Here is a 20367-nt window from a genome sequence, read left to right as displayed (position 1 = left end):
GAACAAAGGCCCACGCCTCCTCCGGTGACTCAAAATAATGGTGCCGGTCCTTGTAGGTAACCCACAGTCGCGCCGGCTGCAGCATGCCAAACTTCACCCCCTTCCTGTGCAGCACCGCCTTCGCCCGGTTGTACCCGGCCCTGTTCTTCGCCACCTCCGCACTCCAGTCCTGATATATTCGAACCTCCGCGTTCTCCCACCTGTTGCTCCTCTCTTTCTTGGCCCACCTGAGCACGCACTCCCGATCAGCGAACTGATGAAACCGCACCAGCACCGCCCGCGACAGCTCGTTAGCCTTGGGCCTCCTCGCCAGCACTCTATGGGCCCCTTCCAGCTCCAGGGGCCCCTGGAAGGACCCCGCTCCCATCAGCGAGTTTAACATGGTGACCACATAGGCCCCCATATCCGACCCCTCCAGCCCCTCCTGGAGGCCCAGGATCCGCAAATTCTTCTGCCTCGACCGATTCTCCATCTCCTCGAACCGCTCCAGCCATTTCTTGTGGAGCGCCTCGTGCGCCTCCATCTTTACCGCAAGGCCTAAGATCTCGTCCTCGTTGTCGGAGATCTTTTGTCGGACCTCGCGGACCACCCCCTGGGCCGTCTGGGTCTCCAGCAGCTTGTCGATAGAAGCCTTCATTGGCTCCAGCAGGTCCGCTTTGATCTCCCTGAAGCAGCGCTGGATAGCCTCCTGCTGCTCCTGCACCCACTGCATCCATGCTGCCTGGTCCCTGCCCGCCGCCATCTTGCACGTCTTCCCTCGCACTTTCTTCGGGTTCACCACCACTTTTTTAGTCGCCCCGCTCCTGGTCCAAGCCATACACTGTCGGGGGAATATTGCAATCTTCTTCTCACACCGGGAAATGTCGGAAAAATGCTGTTGGGGGCCCTGAAAAGAGCCGAAAAGTCCGTTCCAAGCGGGAGTTGCCGAACGTGCGACTTAGCTCTGCATAGCCGCAACCAGAAGTCGTCTTCTTGAACCATTGCCCTACAAACCTCCTTTCTCCAGTAAATAAAAAAGTTCATCTTTGCGACTACTTCCTTGTAACTTACAGCCTTACAACATTAAACACCAGTACTTCTGAAAAGGTTGTACAAGATCATCCATTGCACAATGTACTCTAAACATATTCCACATGGGGAATGTTGAGGGAGTGCAACAATTTTGTTTTAAGTATCTTGCCAAAGAGAAAATGGTCACATATCCATCTTACTCTCGTTACACTTTAATGTAGAGCGAATGACCTGTCCCCAGATTTCCGAGTTGCAGTAGGTAAAGTTCATTAGTACCCAGCCCATTTCTTTCTTTTTTTAAAATTTAGAGGACCCAATTATTTTTATTTTCCCAATTAAGGGGCAATTTAACGTGGCCGATCCACCTACCCTGCACATCTTTTTGGGTTGTGTGGGTGGAACCATCGCAGACATGGGGAAAATGTGCAAGCTCCACACGGACAGTGACCCGGGGCCTCGGTGCCGTGAGGCAGCAGTGCTACCCACTGCGCCACGCTGACCCAACCCATTTTTAAAAATAAAATCAAACGCAAACGTAGTATCACACAAGTAAAATACCGTGGATGCTGGAAATCTGAAACAAAACCAGAAAATACTGCAAATACCCAGCAGATCCAGCAGCATCTGCATTAAGAGAAACTAACAGACTGTAGTGTCTATGCCCACCTGCTAGAAAACCTTTGAACGTGTCATTCTCGGCCACTAGAATCTTCTTCACACCCTGCACTTTGCTGACCTCTTCCACTACCTGTAACAAAGAAGCAAATGTCAGCTTTGAAACAAGAGGCCCAGAGAAACAAGGCAAATTGCCAAGAGAAGTATGCAAACAATCCCTGGGCCGTATTTTAGAGCACAGCTGTGTTATATAGACGACCATCATCCCTGTACCAAAAAAAGGCCAAGCAGCGTGCCTTAATGACTATCGTCCAGTGGTTCTGACATCCAACATCATAAAAGGTTAGTCATGGCATGAATCAACTCCAGCCTCCCAGATTGCCTTCATCCACTACAGTTCGCCTACCACTGCAACAGGTCCACAGCAGACGCCATCTCCATGGCCCTGCACTCTACCCTGGCACACCTAGATAACACTAGTGGGGCTGGTTTAGCACAGGGCTAAAGAGCTGGCTTTTAAAGCAGACCAAGGCAGGCCAGCAGCACGGTTCAATTCCCGTACCAGCCTCCCCGAACAGGCGCCAGAATGTGGCGACTAGGGGCTTTTCACAGTAACTTCATTTGAAGCCTATTTGTGACAATAAGCGATTTTCATTTCATTTCATTTTCATAACAAAGACACCTATGTCAGACTCCTATTTATCGACTACAGCTCAGCCTTCAACACTATTATTCCTACAAAACTCATTTCCAAACTCCGTGGCCTTGGCCTTGGCTCCTCCCTCTGCGACTGGATCCTGAACTTTCTGACCCACAGGCCACAATCAGTAAGGATAGGCAACAACACCTCCTCCACCATTATCCTCAACACTGGTGCCCCATAAGGCTGTGTCCTTAGCCCCCAACTATACTCCTTATACACCTATGACTGTGTGGACAAATTCCCCTCCAACTTGATTTTCAAATTTGCTGATGACACCACAGTAATGGGTCGGATTTCAAACAATGACGAGACAGAGTACAGGAATGAGATAGAGAATCTGGTGAACTGGTGCGACGACAATAATCTCTCCCTCAAAGTCAACAAAACTAAGGAGATTGTCATCGACTTCAGGAAGCGTAGTGGAGAACATGCCCCTGTCTACACCAATGGGAACAAAGTAGAAAGGGTCGAGAGCTTCAAGTTTTTAGGTGTCCAGATCACCAACAACCTGTCCTGGTCCCCCCATGCCGACACTATAGTTAAGAAAGCCCACCAATGACTCTACTTTCTCAGAAGACTAAGGAAATTTGGCATGTCACCTACGACTCTTACCAACTTCTACAGATGCACCATAGAAAGCATTCTTTCTGGTTGTATCAAAGCCTGGTATGGATCCTTCTCTGCCCAAGACTGCAGGAAATTACAAAAGGCCGTGAATGTAGCCCAATCCATCCCGCAAACCAGCCTCCCATCCATTGACTCTGTCTACAATTCCCGCTGCCTCGGAAAGGCAGCCAGCATAATTAAGGACCCCACGCACTCCGGACATACTCTCTTCCACCTTCTTCAGTCAGGAAAAAGATACCAAAGTCTGAGGTCACGTACCAACCGACTCAAGAACAGCTTCTTCCCTACTGCCATCAGACTTTTGAATGGACCTGCCTCGTATTAAGTTGATCTTTTCTCTACACCTTGCTATAACTGTAACATTATATTCTGCACTCTCTCCTTCCTTCCCTATGTACGGTATGCATTGTTTGTACAGCATGCAAGAAACAATACTTTTCACTGTATACTAATACATGCGACAATAATAAATCAAATCAAATAAATACTGTCTCTCTCTCTCTTGCCAGTCCCAAAAACCTATCATTTTGACCATGCGCTTTGTCACCTGTCCCAGTATCTCCTTCTTTGGCTCAGTGTCATTGTTTTGGGACTGCACTCCCGTGAAGCACCTTGGGACATTTTATTACATCAAGTATGCTGCATAAATGCAAGTTGTTCTTGCAGTCAGTAATGTCTCCGAGATAATAGTTAATAATACCAATGGTGATTCTAATGTTCACGAGCCTTTGAAAGATCCGGTCTTACCTTGCCACAATTTGTGCCGGCAACCAAGCAGCAAACATCTCCGCCCAGCTTTTTTGCTGCTGTGATGGCATTGAGGGTGATGGGAGTCAGCTTTTCGTTATTGTGCTCTGCGAGTACAAGGGTGCTCTGAAATCGCCGCAGGTAGCAGATCTGGAACCGAAGAAAAGAATCTTACAAACTCTTAGCGGAATGGAAGGAGGCCACTTGGACCCATGAGGCTATTTACCAATCAATAAGATCATGACAGATCTGTGAGCTAACTCTATACATCCACCGTTGCCTGATATCCCTTAATACCTTTGGTTAACAAAAATCTATCACTCTGAAACGTAGAACTAATCAATGTAATTATCAATTGTCATTTGTGGAAAAGAGCTCCAAACCTCTGCCATTCTTAGAAAGGTTTCCCAACTTCACTGCTGAAATATCTGATTCTAGGGCAGCATGGTAGCTCAGTGGTAGCACTGCAGTCTCACAGCGCCGAGGTCCCAGGTTCGATCCCGGCCCCGGGTCACTGTCTGTGTGGAGTTTGCACATTCTCCCCGTGTTTGCGTGGTTTTCGCCCCCACAACCCAAAGATGTACAAGGTAGGTGGATTGAACACGCTAAATTGTCCCTTAAATTGGAAAAAATGAATTGGGTACTCTAAATTTTTTTTTTTTTTTAAAAAGAATATCTGATTCTAGCAACAAATGAACTTAACTAGTTTCTCTCAAACTATGCTATCTGAGCACAGAGACAAGGCTAGTCGCCTGCTGGTTCATCAGCTGAGAAAGCAGGCAGCCATGAGGGAAATAGCGCAGATCAGAGAACTTAGTAGCTGAGCTGGGCAAGGTCAACAACGCGTTTGAGACCTTCTACCCGGGTCTGTACACCTCGGAGCCCCCAGCAGGGGACTCGGGGATGAAGCAGTTCCTTGATGGACTGGCCATGCCAGTTGTGGGGGGAGGACAGGAAACGAGGCCTGGAAGCACCACTAGAACTGGGAGAGGTCATGGAGAGTATTAGCTCCATGCAGGCGGGGAAGGCGCCGGGACCAGACGGTTTCCTGACGGACCTCTACAAAAGATTTGCAACAGCCCCGCACCTGCGGGAGATGTTAACAGACTCGCTGGCGAGGGGCACACTGTCGCCTATGCTAGCACAAGCCTCAATCTCGCTGATGCCTAAAAAAGACAAAGACCCAAATGAATGCAGTTCCTACAGCCCCATCTTGCTGCTAAACGTAGACGCAAAAATACTGGCCAAGATCCTAGCCAAAAGGCTGGAGGACTGCGAACCAGAGCTAGTTGCAGAAGATGAAACCGACTTTGTCAAGGGTAGACAGCTAACATCGAACATCAGACGCATGGATAGAGTGGATAGCCAGAGACTTTTCCCCAGGGTGGAAATGGCTGTCACGAGGGGACATAATTTTAAGGTGATTGGAGGAAGGTATAGGGGAGATGTCAGGGGTAGGTTCTTTACACAGAGAGTGGTGGGTGTGTGGAATGCACTTCCAGCGGAGGTGGTGGAGTCAGAGTCATTCGGGACATTTTATTTTTAATATACATTTATTTATTTTTTTAAATTCTTTAAATTTAGAGTGCCCAATTATTTTTTCCCCAATTAAGGGGCAATTTAGCGTGGCCAATCCACCTAACCTGAACATCTTTGGGTTGTGGGGTGAAACCCATGCAGACATGGGGAGAATGAGCAAACTCCACACGGACATTGACCCAGGGCTGGGATTCGAACCCAGGTCCTCAGTGCCGCAGTCCCAGTGCTATCCACTGCGCCACATGCCGCCCTATTAGGGACATTTAAGCGACTCTTAGGCAGGCACATGGACAGCAGTAAATTGAAGAGGTGTAGGTTAGGTTGATCTTAGATTAGGATAAATGGTCGACACAACATCGTGGGTTGAAGGGCCTGTACTGTGCTGTACTGTTCCATGTGGGCAGAGGGGGCGGGGTTGCCTTGTTAATTAGGAATGAAATTAAATCAATAGCACTAAACGACATAGGGTCAGATGATGTGGAGTCTGTGTGGGTAGAGTTGAGGAACCACAAAGGCAAAAAAAACATAATGGGAGGTATGTACAGGCCTCCTAACAGTGGTCAGGACCAGGGGCACAAAATGCACCACGAAATAGAAAGTGCATGTCAGAAAGGCAAGGTCACAGTGATCATGGGGGACTTCAATATGCAGGTGGACTGGGTAAATAATGCTGCCAGTGGACCCAAGGAAAGGGAATTCATTGAATGTTTACAGGAGGGCTTTTTGGAACAGCTTGTGATGGAGCCCACGAGGGAACAGGCCATTCTGGACTTTAGTGTTATGTAATGAGCCAGACCTGATTAAAGATCTTAAAGTAAGGGAGCACTTAGGAGGCAGTGATCATAATATGGTAGAATTCAATCTCCAATTTGAAAGAAAGAAGGTAGAATCAGATGTAAAGGTGTTACAGTTAAATAAAGGTAACCACAGGGGCATGAGGGAGGAACTGACGAAAATCGACTGGGAGCAGAGTCTAGTGGGAAAGACAGTCGAACAGCAATGGCAGGAGTTTCTGGTAGTAATTGAGGACACAGTACAGAGGTTCATCCCAAAGAAAAGGTTATCAGAGGGGGGATTAGGCAGCCATGGCTGACAAAGGAAGTTAGGGAATGCATCAAAGCAAAAGAGAAAGCCTATAATGTGGCAAAGAGTAGTGGGAAGTTAGAAGATTGGGAAGGCTACAAAAACAGAGGATAACAAAGAGAGAAATAAGGAAAGAGAGGATCAATTATGAAGGTAGGCTAGCCAGTAACATTAGGAATGATAGTAAAAGTTTCTTTAAATACATTAAAAACAAACGGGAGGCAAAAGTAGACATTGGGCCGCTCCAAAGTGACGCTGGTAATCTAGTGATGGGAGACAAGGAAATAGCTGAGGAACTAAATAAGTACTTTGCGTCAGTCTCCACAGTAGAAGACATGAGTAATACCCCAACAATTCAGGAGAGTCAGGGGGCAGAGTTGAATATGGTAGCCATCACAAAGGAGAAAGTGCTAGAGAAACTAAGAGGTCTAAAAATTGATAAATCTCCGGGCCCAGATGGGCTACATCCTAGAGTTCTAAAGGAGATAGCTGAAGAAATAGTGGAGGCGTTAGTTATGATCTTTCAAAAGTCACTGGAGTCAGGGAAAGTCCCAGAGGATTGGAAAATCGCTGTTGTAACCCCCCTGTTCAAGAAGGGAACAAGGAAAAAGATGGAAAATTATAGGCCAATTAGCCTAACCTCGGTTGTTGGCAAGATTCTAGAATCCATTGTTAAGGATGAGATTTCTAAATTCTTGGAAGTGCAGGGTTGGATTGGGACAAGTCAGCATGGATTTAGTAAGGGGAGGTCGTGCCTGACAAACCTGTTAGAGTTCTTTGAAGAGATAACAAATAGGTTAGACCAAGGAGAGCCAATGGATGTTATCTATCTTGACTTCCAAAAGGCCTTTGATAAGGTGCCTCACGGGAGACTGCTGAGTAAAATAAGGGTCCATGGTATTCGAGGCAAGATACTAACATGGATTGACGATTGGCTGTCAGGCAGAAGGCAGAGAGTTGGGATAAAAGGTTCTTTTTCGGAATGGTAACCGGTGACGAGTGGTGTCCCGCAGGGTTCAGTGTTGGGGCCACAGCTGTTCTCTTTATATATTAACGATCTAGATGGCGGGACTGGGGGCATTCTGGCTAAGTTTGCCGATGATACAAATATAGGTAGAGGGGCAGGTAGTATGGAGGAGGTGGGGAGGCTGCAGAAAGATTTAGACAGTTTAGGAGAGTGGTCCAAGAAATGGCTGATGAAATTCAACGTGGGCAAGTGCGAGGTCTTGCACTTTGGAAAAAAGAATAGAGGCATGGACTATTTTCTAAACGGTGACAAAATTCATAATGCTGAAGTGCAAAGGGACTTGGGAGTCCTAGTCCAGGATTCTCTACAGGCAAACTTGCAGGTTGAGTCCGTAATTAAGAAAGCAAATGCAATGTTGTCATTTATCTCAAGAGGCTTGGAATATAAAAGCAGGGATGTACTTCTGAAGCTTTATAAAGCACTAGTTAGGCCCCATTTAGAATACTGTGAGCAATTTTGGGCCCCACACCTCAGGAAGGACAGACTGGCACTGGAGCGTGTCTAGCGGAGAGTCACACGGATGATCCCAGGAATGGTAGGCCTAACATACGATGAACGTCTGAGGATCCTCTGATTATATTCATTGGAGTTTAGGAGGTTGAGGGGAGATCTAATAGAAACTTACAAGATAATGAATGGCTTAGATAGGGTGGACGTAGGGAAGTTGTTTCCATTAGCAGGGGAGACTAGCACCCGGGGGCACAGCCTTAGAATAAAAGTGAGTCACTTTAGAACAGAGATGAGGAGAAATTTCTTCAGCCAGAGTGTGGTGGGTCTGTGGAATTCATTGCCACAGAGGGCGGTGGAGGCCGGGACGTTGAGTGTCTTTGAGACAGAAGTTGATAAATTCTTGATTTCTCGAGAAATTAAGGGCTATGGGGAGAGATCGGGTAAATGGAGTTGAAATCAGCCATGATTGAATGGTGGCCTGGACTCGATGGGCCGAATGGCCTTACTTCCGCTCCTATGTCTTATGGTCTTATGTTCTCCCCGTGTCTGCGTGGGCTTTCTCCGGGTGCTCCGGTTTCCTCCTATAAGTCCCAAAAGACGCGCTATTATGTAATTTGGATATTCTGAATTCTCCCTCTGTGTACCCGAACAGGCGCCGGAATGTGGCAACTGGGGGATTTTCACAGTAACTTCCTTGCAGTGTTAATGTAAGCCTACTTGTGACAATAAAGATTATTAAAAAATTAAAAGGACCTGCAGAGATGGACACACTCCCACTCTCCCTGGCGGGGAGGGTGCAGACAATCAAAATGAACGTACTGCCCAGTTCCTCTTCCTGTTTAGATCCATCCCGATCTAAATGGGGGGGGAAGGGGGTCATATGCAACAACAACCTGAGCCAAAGGGAAGAAAAGCAAAGGGAGGACAACCGGTGGAAAGCGAAACGCAGGGGACCACAATTGCCACTACAAACACTGTACTTCTTATTTTCTCCTTTTAACTCCCACTGTTTGTTCATATTTATATTTGTTTTGTATAGCAAAAACGCAATAAAAATCATATTTTAAAAAACTATGCTATCTGTTCTCCTTAATCTCCTGGACCAAATTAAAGTTGCAAGTGAAAAACAATGCAATTCGTGATATTATAATACTTCAGAAAGCCAATATTTAAGCTTTGAACTGCCACTTGGTTTTATAATATTGGCGCCAATACACAATGGCAAAAATACAGGGAATTGAGTTAATACAGTTTATTGTTAAATTATATTTCCGTGTGACATTTAGTCACCTCAAGCTGTTTCCAAGTGTAACCATGCTAGCTTTCGGTAGCTGAAAGGGGCTGTTTAGCACAAGGCTATATCGCTGGCTTTGAAAGCAGACCAAGGCAGGCCAGCAGCACGGTTCAATTCCCGTAACAGCCTCCCCGAACAGGCGCCGGAATGTGGCGACTAGGGGCTTTACACAGTAACTTCATTTGAAGCCCACTTGTGACAATAAGCGATTTTCACTTCATTTCATTTCAAAGTGCTCTCTCCAAACACAAGCAAGATTTGAAGAGCGGAAACCTACTGTTGGGTTGTTTGCCCAATGAAACTTCATATACTTCCCCACCTTTTACACTTTCTCAAAATAGTGGCCGTGGAATAATTCCACCTGAAAGAACAGACAAGACCTCGGCCCAACATCTCATCCCGGAATACGAACAGCCCAAGGTCAGTATTGGAGCAAACACGAGCTCTCACTGTCAACATCAGGTTTCAGTGTTGTTGAGGTAGCTGATGTCACTGCCAACACCAAGTCTCAGTGCTGTTGATCCACAAGGACATTCAGGCTAAATGATTAATGACTGCGGCATCATTACTGCCGACTTGTGAAATAACCAGCAAGTTAACTACTGGAACATTTTCTGATAATTGGCTGATGTATCTTCCTTTCAATTTCAAACAATTATGCACAATTGGGCCACCAAAGCATGGCACTCAGACTAATACAGATCTGTGTTGAACCCACAAATTTTCAGTTAAAAACGACTTGACCAACATGGTATTAAACCACATGTCAGAAAGGCTTCCACTGAACTCTTCTGAAACAGCAGTAAAGCAATTTCAGTTAACCTCGGCACCCCATGTTAGGACAACGGTAAACTTCCTTGTGCTGCTGCTGGCAATTAACTTCTGGGTAGTGCATCTATATAAGCAGGCGTTAGGAATGAGGGGGAGTAGGTTTAGCAGTGATGCCTCGTGTTTGAAGAGACAATAGACACTCATTATTTTGACAAGAGATGTCTATTATGGTGAGCACCACAGAGTAAATGCCAGATCTTGAACATCCTTCCACACGTTGGAAAATCCAAATGTTTGGGCTGTAGCATGCTACCTGGGAGTTGGGACAGCTCACAAAGCTGTTCACTACGAATCACAGATCATGTTTGTAGAAAGCTGCTCTTTGTCACATCCTACAAGTCCCATACTGACATCTATAGAATGACTCCCAGTGTGGATCATCGCATGAAGAGTGGGAACCAATTAGAGGTACATTATTACCTCGAGCTTCTCTCCTGCAGTCCATGACAGTGGTTGATATTCTCAAAACGCATTACAAATAATGTTAGGTATCATGAAGGTTTTTTTGGGATAAATTTAGAATAACCAATTATTTTTTTCCAATTAAGGGGTAATTTAGTGAGGCCAGTTCACCTAGCCTGCACATCTTTGGGTTTTGGAGGGGGGGGCGAAACCCGCACAGACGCAGGGAGGATGTGCTAACCCCACACGGACAGTGACCCAGGACCGGGATAGAACCTGGGTCCTCAGCGCCGTGAGGCAGCAGTGCTGCACCTCTGAGTCGACCGCAGGTACCATAAAGTTTAATGAGCAGCAGCAGATGAAGCAGATCAGGAGACTGACTGGTTTTGTTAGAAAAGAGATTAAGAGGTCACATGAAAAGCTCATGCAGCTTGAATGAAAAAAGGACAACTTCCAGCAATTATGGTATCTAGCACGAGGTTCCACAAGATTAAACGCAAAACGTTTTGAGCACAGAGCATTGCAGAGCTGTGGAATGCGGAATGACCGAAGCTGACCATGTTGGCACTACAAAAGCGATCAGAAAGGTTGTGGAAAGCAAAGGGATTTGGGAACTTAGTGGAAACGTGGGATTACTGCTTGCAGTTTGGAGGACCAACCTGCTTCCATATTATTATGCTTTCTGTGATTCAGGTCGTTGGTGAAGGGCCCAAATATATGAGGATTATAATGGAGTACCAAGAGGTAAATTGCAATTATCTATATGTTTAACATTCCGTGGAAAAGGTGTGGTAATTGATCAAGGATAGAATGAAGCATTAACCTACTTTTTTTTTTTAAATGTCGTCGGATATGTGTTTTCCTGGCAAATCACTTCAGATGCCCAAGAGTCAACCACAGGACATGGAACTGGAGTCACGCGGAAATCAGAACAGACAGGTTCTTATATTTGGCAAATGTAAGTGAACAAGTTGGGGTTTTGGATAAAAGCAACTTACTGCGGATGCTGGAATCTGAAACGAAAGAGAAAATGCTGGAAAATCTCAGCATGTCTGGCAGCATCTGTAGGGAGAGAAAGGAGCTAATGTTTCGAGTCCGACGACTCTTTCTCATAGCTTTGCCAAAGAGTCATCGGACTAGAAATGTTAGCTCTTTTCTCTCCCTACAGATGCTGCCAGACAAGTTGGGGTTATGTTTGGGGTGGGTAGGAATCCAGCAGTTTTCAAGCTTGTGTTTACTGGTCTTACCCCCGCAAACAATCAGATTCCTTCAATCATTTTCACAACTTGGCACATCAGGATTTTAACATCGTGGGTTGCTACAACCAGAGTGCTACCGTGTTCACAATATGCAGACAAAAAACTCAATCAGGTCACTCATAGTTGCAATGATGCTTATGAAAGTGAAAAGTCATAACCTCTGCACACCTGCCCGCGTAACCCCAGCTTCATTCAGGTCAATAGGTTTGCAATTACGTCATTTGTTTTTCGTCTAACTGGTCTGACCTTGGGAATATTGACAGGATTCCTCACCACTCGTCACCAGGCAAGCTTTTTTATTCCCTACTTGTTCTCAATCGGAATGAGGGGTGCAAGGAAAGAGGAGAAACAAAATAATCTGAGCAAGTGCCACCCTTGTGATGAAAGTTTCATAGTCCCAAAACAGACACCCACTCCCCCCACCACACACAATACAAGTATCTCCGCACCCTCCTCCCCCATTTATCAATTCTGCACTCTTTATTTAAAGAGGCATTGTCTGGAAAGGTGTGTGGAATTACATGTCTCCTTCATCATGGCATGATATCCAACTGAAAGGATCCTGGATTACAAGCACCAACTCCAACTCCATCGTTCTGAGCAGGCTGCTGCTCAATTGGATTCAAAAGGTCCCGATGGCCAATATTCTGCCAATCACCATCAAAGATTATAGTCAGTTGTTTGCTGCTTATAACATGTTCCTGTGCATAAGCAGTGCTGACATATCTGCCTCACAGCGCCAGGGTCCTGGGCGAAATTCCGGCCTCGGGTGACTGTGCGGAGTTTGCACTTCTTCCCCGTGTCTGCGTGGGTTTCCTCCCACAGTCCAAAGATGTGCAGGTCAGATGGATTGGCCATGCTAAATTGCCCTTAGTGTCCAAAAGATTAGTTGAGGTTACTGGGTTATGGGCATAGGTGGGGCGTGGATTTAGGTAGGATGATCTTTCCAGGGGTCAGTGCAGACTCGATAAGACTTAATGACCTCCTTCTGCACTGTAGGGATTCTATGATTTGCACACAATAGTGACTGCATTTCAAAAGCATTACAATGATTGCAGATCACTTTGGGTTTTGGACATCCAGGGCTGGGAATAAGGTACCATCAAAGACTCTACTGGACGTCAAGAGATCCCACAGCACAATTCGAAGAGAAAACAGGGAGTTATCTGCGGCATCTTGGCCAATGTTTATGGCATAACTGTCATAACAAAAATAGTTTTTTTTTAATTGCATAAAGAATGTGGACGTCGTTGGTTAGGCCAGCGTTTATTGCCCATCCCTAATTGCCCTTGAGAAAGTGGTGACGAGCTGCTTTCTTGAACCGCTGCAGTCCCTGTGGTGTAGATGGTAACCATGATGTGGAGATGCCGGCGTTGGACTGGGGTGAGCACAGTAAGAGGTCTTACAACACCAGGTTAAAGCCCAACAGGTTTGTTTCAAACACTAGCTTTCGGAGCACTGCTGAGGAAAGCTAGTGTTTGAAATAAACCGGTTGGACTTTAACCTGGTGTTGTGAGACTGCTTCCTGTGGTGTAGGTACACCCAGCGCGCACTCAGGGAGGAATTTCCAGGATTTTGACCCAGCGACAGTGAAGGAACGGCCGATATGTTTCCAAGTCGGGGTGGTGTGGCTCAGAGGGGAACCTGCGGGTGGGGAGGGTCGCCTGCATTGCCTATCCTCGTCCTTCAGTTCGGATGGTGGTGGAGGTCAGGAGCTTACAGCTCGAGAACGAGGTAGCGCCGCCAATGTCAGGATGCCACCTGCGGGAGCTTGCTGTGTGCAAATTGGCTGCTGTGGTTTATGCATTCAGTGAACGGGCTTCAATGGCATTTTATTGGGATTTGGGGCTTCCTGAGATTGTGAAAGGTGCTACAGAAATGCAGGTCTTTCTCTCCGATTGAATTCAGGCTGTTGAATTAATCAGCGGGTTTGGGCGCAGTGACCTTGACCCCCACCCACTGTGGGGACGGCCACACCGGAGTGAAGCCTGACCCTCCGGCCCCAACACCCAGCGGGTGCCCGCCACAGGCTGCAAGCGCGGCCCACGGAGCTGGAGCGACCGCGGCCCCGGGCCTAGCCCGGGCCCCACCAACCCGCCCCGATCTCACTCACCGCCGCTGCAATCCGCCGCCCGGCTGCGGAGCGGAACCCGAACATCTTCCAGCACCTTCCACAGGCCCGAGGTTTCGCGAGAGTTCCCCCTCCGCGCACGCCCCGCCCCCCCTCCGCGCACGCCCCGCCCCCCCTCCGCGCACGCCCCGCCCCCCCTCCGCGCACGCCCCGCCCCCCCTCCGCGCACGCCCCGCCCCCCCTCCGCGCACGCCCCCCCCCCCTCCGCGCACGCCCCCCCCCCCTCCGCGCACGCCCCCCCCCCTCCGCGCACGCCCCCCCCCCCCTCCGCGCACGCCCCGCCCCCCCTCCGCGCACGCCCCCCCCCCTCTGCGCACGCCCCCCCTCCGCGCACGCCCCGCCCCCACCCTCTGCGCCCGCCCCGCCCCCCCTCCGCGCACGCCCCGCCCCCCTCCGCGCACGCCCCGCCCCCCTCACCGCACGCCCCGCCCCCTCACCGCACGCCCCGCCCTCTGCGCACGCCCCCCCTCCGCACACGCCCCGCCCCCCCTCCCCGCACGCCCCGCCCCCTCGCCGCACGCCCCGCCCCCTCGCCGCACGCCCCGCCAGGTTCCAGTTTCCCGCCAAGGGGGACTGAGGAGATTACAGAGCTGCTGTTCATAGAATTCATAGAATTTACAGTGCAGAAGGAGGCCATTCGGCCCATCGAGTCTGCACCGGCTCTTGGAAAGAGCACCCTACCCAAGGTCAACACCTCCACCCTATCCCCATAACCCAGTAACCCCACCGAACACTAAGGGCAACTTTGGACTCTAAGGGCAATTTATCATGGCCAATCCACCTAACCTGCACATCTTTGGACTGTGGGAGGAAACCGGAGCACCCGGAGGAAACCCACGCAGACACGGGGAGGATGTGCAGACGCCGCACAGACAGTGACCCAAGCCGGAATCGAACCTGGGACCTTGGAGCCCTTCGGCCCGCTTCTCCTGACTGCCCTGCCAGCGCTTCGACCTTTCTTCTTCACTTCAGTTCTAATTGCCTTCATCGTGACATTTCTGTCCTCCCTCAGGTCGATTTTGCACCCCACGATCCGGAGATTCCGTCAGGAAGGCGTCCATCACCGCCTGGTTTGTGAAATACTCATTGGACTCGAATGTAAACTCCAGAGTGAATCTCCACGGCTCCTCACGCTCTGCCCATTTAACATTCACACCTTGCGGATGCTACAATACGGGCTCGCCGTGCTCCCGTCCCCTACCCCTGGGCACGTGCACCTTCTTGAAGACCGTTGACCAGAATTGGGGAATGCTCGCTGGCTGTTCCGTCTCCTCGTCTGATTTTTTAAAAATAATGTTTATTATTGTCACAAGTAGGCTGACATTAACACTGCAATGAAGTTACTGTGAAAAGCCCCTACTTGCCACATTGCGGCGCCTGTTCAGGTACACCAAGGGAGAATTCAGAATGTCCAAATTACCTATCAAGCACGTCTATCGGGGCTTGTGGGTGCAAACCGGAGCACCCGGAGGAAACCCACGCAGACACTGGGAGGACGAGCAGACTCCGCACAGACAGTGACCCAAACAGGGAATCAAACCCGGGTCCCTGGCGCTGTGAAACAACAGTGCGAACCACTGTGCTAACCGTGCTGCCCCTGCGCCTGGATCTGTCGCCCTCCGCCTGGATTTCGCCTGAATCCTCGTCAACCGTGCACACTCTGACATCTGGTAGGGATCTGTAGTATTCAGCCGGCTTCCGGGACACACAGTCGCTCAACTAAGTTCAGGGATTCACATGAGTGCACTCCCATGATGGACTCAATGTCCTTGTCTACAATGTGAAACAGTAACCTGTACCTCATGTCGTCCACGGAGAGCTCAGGTCCGCATGCTCCATTGTTCTTGTTCCATAGTACACAGGCAGCCCCGGCCGATCAGCCACTTTCAGCTGCGCGTTCAACTTGTGCAAAGCAGACCGACTGCGGAGGTTAGGTCCAATTTTAGTGTGAAAGGCGCATTGTAATAATGTGTTGTTTAGGAACTCCATCGATTTCCACCTGGTTTTAATGGTTCCGCAGAGTTCTTACGAGCTTCAGTCGTATTTAAAATTTTGGTTTCATCTTTCCTGTTCGGACTCTTCTGGTCCTTGGTTGCGATGAGATTGAGGAAAAATTGTTTGTCGGAATTTATCTCATCAACCACATTTACTCCTCATAATAATAATAACCTCTATTGTTATTGGATAATGGTTTCCCATCTTCTAGCTCAGGGGCAACTTGTTAGGGAGTGGCGCGGGCACACCATTTGGGTTGGGGGCAGGGGTGGTGATCCAGAGGCCCAGGCTAATGCCCTGAGGCATGGGTTCAAATCTCACCACGGCAGCTGGCGGAATTTAAATTCAGTCAATAAATCTGGAATGTAAAGTTAGTCTCAGTGATGGAGACCGGGACAATGACCACAGATTGTCGTCAAAATCCATCTTCATCACTGATGTCCTTGAGGGAAGGAAATCTGGGGCAGCACGGTGGCGCAGTGGTTAGCACTGCTGCCTACGGCACTGAGGACCCAGGTTCGATCCCGGCCACGGGTCATTGTCTGTGTGGAGTTTGCACATTCTCCCCATGTTTGCGTGGGTTTCACCCTCACAACCCAATGGTGTGTAGGTTAGGTGGATTGGCCCCGCTAAATTGCCCCTTAATTGGAAAAAAATAATTGGGTACTCTAAATTTATATTAAGAAAGAGAAGGAAATCTGCCGTCCTTACCCGGTCTGGCCTACATGTGACTCCAGATCCACTGCAATGTGGTTGACTCTTAACTGCCCTCAGGAATGGCCCCGAACACTACTCAGTTCAAGGGTACTTAGGGATGGACAAAAAATGCTAGCCAGTCCAACGATGCCCACATCCTATGAAAGAATAAATAAATTAAATTACGCATTACAATGTGCATTTTTATCCAGTACATAACTGTGAAAAATGTAGAACAATCTCAATGTGCAATCAGTAACAAGATATTCTCCTTTATTATGTAAAATAAATCTGTGATTATAGATGCAGCATTTTGATTCGTACAAATGCACACTATTCATTTTTGAAAGTTATTTGCAAGGCAGGGGGGGAATTGAAAGTTTGCCCTGGGCACCTAATACTTTTTGCACCAGCTCAGCATTGCCTGTTTCAAAGGCACATAGATGCCTTCGCTTATTAGAGAAGATACATGTTATAGCTGAAAAAATAAAGGTGCTGCCGCAGCTTTTCATCTCGCACACATCAGGACAGACAAAAGAATACTGAATTTCAAAGGGAGCAACCAGTTATATTGCATGAGAAATGGGTGCTGATTAGTTGGCATGTCAACTCTGATTTGTCTGCTCCAGGTGTTCATTTAGGCATAAATATGTGGAAATTCTTACAATCTACATTATAGACAACTCATACAAAATAGCACTACCTGATTTGTAGAACCATAGTCATCGAGTCATTTAGGGCACAGATGGAGGGCATTCCCCCCCATCAAGACCGTGACAGTTCTCTGTAGAGTGAGTCCTATTCCCCTGCTCTTCACCCATCACCTTGAAGTTTATTTCTCTCAAGTGGCTAAGAAATGTTCTCCTGAAATCATTGATTGGCTCCATTTCCACCACCCTCATGGGCAGCAAGTCCCGGGGTATTACCACTTGCTGCCTCAAAATGTTCTTCCTCACAACCCCTGAATCTATGGCCCAAAGTCTTAAATCTGTGTTCCCCAACCTTTGTACCTTTAGTTAATGAGAACAAATTTCCATCTCTACCTTATCCAAGCCAGTCATGATCCAGGATTCTTCTAATAATTTCCCCTCAATCTCCTTTTCTCCAATTAGGACAACTCCAGTTTCTCCAATTCAAATCCCGATGGAGGCCTTCCTCCATTTGGGAAGATATGATGTACGTTATTCTACCTTATTATACACTTATCATTCCTCTACAATCAACAGGCTACGGAAGCACTTACTTGCTCTAACCTGGTCACAATTTCTTGATTTATTCCATCTGCTCTTTACTATTTTCAACTTTGCTGGTGTCCTGCACTATGGCCTGGGGGTTTTCAATATAAGATTTTTTTTTTAAAAGCCACGGTCATTTTGGTTGTAAAGTTTAGCCTGTCCCCATCTATCTCATTCTGAAAAATAAAACCAGACTTACCAAATGTCATCCAATCGGAGTAGCAATCAGTCATTTTGCTCTGAAACTGTGATTTCTTTTGATGTATTTTACTCTTAGACATAAACAAAGCTCCATATGTTTAAATGGATTTGCAAATTGTGATGCTGGAGCTGATCGTAAATGTCACTCTTAACATTCCCCTGATGTTGACACCTCTGAAAAGCCCAGCTCCATATGTTTAAATTACTTTAGTATCTCCACTCTCTGCCTTTGATCGTAAATCTTACGTTCCTGATGTTGACAGTTCTACATCTATGAACATTTGTACCTAGATCATAGGTATTCATATTAGGACCTACTGATACCATGAATCTGCAAGGTTATTAGATTCTTGTCAACCTAAAGCTGGGAGGAATGTATATTAGGTTTCAGGTGCTCTGCAATTATTCACTTGCAAACACATCTTTTTTTAATAATCTTTATTCTTGTCACAAGTAGGCTTACATTAACACTGCATGATGTTACTGTGAAAATCCCCTAGTCACCACACTCCGGCACTTGTTTGGGTACACTGAGGGAGAATTCAGAATGTCCAATTCACCTAACAAGCACGTCTTTCGGGACTTGTGGGAGGACCCAGAGGAAACCCACGCAGACATGGGGAGAATGTGCAGACTCCGCACAGTCGGTGACCCAAGCAGGAATCGAACCCTCATATTGCTCTGTGGTCATTTTTAAAAATCATTGCATTCCTTTGGACAAAAACACTATTTTGGAAGGTTTTTTAAATGTTGTTCGTGGGTTGTGAGTCTTCAGCCAATTGCTCTTGGGAAGCTGTTGCTGGTGGGCTGCCTTCTTGAACCACTGCAGCCCATCTGGTGCAGGTACAGCTACAGTGCTGTTAGTGAAATAATTCTCGGATTTTGACCCAGTGACAGTGAAGGAACGGCGATATATTTCCAAGTCAGGGTGGTGCGTGGCTTGGAGGGGAACTTGCAAGTGGTGGTGTTCCCAGGCACCTGAGGTCGAAGATTTGGAAGGTGCTGTCGAAGGAGCCTTGGCAAGTTATGGGGGCCTGTGTCAATATTTGTTCTAGGAGAGTGTACGCATTTGTGGGTCATGCCTGCTTCACTATTCCAGGAGGTTGTCAGTTTTTACTGAGACCCTGAGGGTGTATTGAAGGGTCAAAAAAGTGAACTAAATCCTAGGAGTACAGATAACATTCAGGATTACTTTTCAAGAAAGACAAATGCACGCTTTTACAAATATTATCCTATCCTGCGGCCTCACTTAACATATAATTGCAACTGTAAAATTTAGTCAAGGGTGTAGTGACATAAAAACAATTCATGTCGGTATTAATAAAAGCAAATACAGATCTTTTTAAAAATGTCCTTAGACTCTCTCCGTATTTGCGTGGGTCTCACCCACACAACCTAAAGATGTGCCGGGTAGGTGGATTGGCCACGCTAAATTGTCCCTTATTTGGAAAAAAATTGGGCGCTTTAAATTTAAAAAATTATTTTTAAAAAAGGAAAGAAATGTCCTTAGACAAAGCAGAAAGTATCTAATTAACTTTAACTTCATTGTCCAGCCTGACTTATTTCCCCGGGGCTTAGCTTAAGGAGCAAAAACATCTTCTCACCCTCGCTTTTCTCAGAATTCCCGGAGCCACCTTGTGCTTCTCTCGTAACAAGTGCAGCCACACTTGCAAATGCTTTCTGGGATCATTCATCTGTATATGTACCGCAATCAGAAATATCACCAGTCAGTAGTGGCTGTCCCTGGATTTGGGTATGATGTTTACTCAGAGCCACGGGTTCCTGCCATGGTTCTTTATCTGACTGAGCAGGCCGATTGCCAACCCCATGATCTTTGGGCAGCTGGACATCCGGCGAGGCGGTGGGATCCGGAGAGCGGGATTTGCATCCTTTTCCCTCCTTCCCTGCCGTCGCTCTGCCTCACCATTAAAATGTTGAGGGGCCAATAACAAGGGGCATAGATTTAAGAGAAGGGCCAGGAAAGTAAGAGGGGATTTGAGTTAAAACATTTTCACGAAGTGGGTGGTGGGAGACTGGAGCTCATTGCCTGAAAGAGTGGTGGAGGCAGGAACCCTGGTGGAGGCGCGGTAGCACAGTGGTTAGCACAGTTGGTTCACAGCTCCAGGGGTCCCAGGTTCGATTCCTGGCTTGGGTCACTGTCTGTGCAGAGTCTGCACGTTCTCCCCGTGTCTACGTGGGTTTCCTCCGGGTGCTCCTGTTTCCTCCCACAAGTCCCCAAAGATGTGCAGGTTAGGTGGATTGGCCATGATAAATTGCCCTTAGTGTCCAAAAAAGGTTAGGTGGGGTTACTGGGTTATGGGGATTACGGGGATAGGGTGGAGGTGTGGGGCTTAAGTACGGTGCTCTTTCCAAGGGCTGGTGCAGACTCCATGGACCACATAGCCTCCTTCTGCACTGTAAATTCTATGATATGATTTAAGAAGCATTTAGATCAGCACTTGAAACTCCATGCCCTTGTGAAGTTTGCACATTCTTCCTGTGGGTCTCACCCCCACAACAC

General features: G+C 47.6%; 1 protein-coding gene across 3 annotated transcripts in view; it reads right to left on the bottom strand.

The window, feature by feature from the left end:
* Positions 1-13820, bottom strand: part of etfa (electron transfer flavoprotein subunit alpha) — a 64878-nt gene extending 51058 nt beyond the window's left edge. For all 3 annotated transcript variants that reach the window (XM_072492789.1, XM_072492791.1, XM_072492790.1), the window contains exons 1-3: positions 13702-13820; positions 3704-3853; positions 1678-1759 (exon numbers count right to left, since the gene is read on the bottom strand). In XM_072492789.1, the coding sequence (XP_072348890.1) occupies positions 1678-1759; positions 3704-3853; positions 13702-13746 (277 nt within the window). In that variant the 5' untranslated portion in view covers positions 13747-13820. The remainder of the gene's footprint in view (positions 1-1677; positions 1760-3703; positions 3854-13701) is intronic.
* Positions 13821-20367: the final 6547 nt, after the last annotated feature.

This window comes from Scyliorhinus torazame, chromosome 30 (assembly GCF_047496885.1).
Source record: "Scyliorhinus torazame isolate Kashiwa2021f chromosome 30, sScyTor2.1, whole genome shotgun sequence".
Lineage (NCBI taxonomy): Eukaryota > Metazoa > Chordata > Chondrichthyes > Carcharhiniformes > Scyliorhinidae > Scyliorhinus > Scyliorhinus torazame.
Note: the sequence above shows the minus strand (reverse complement) of the source record. Positions and strands in the feature narration are given on the sequence as shown.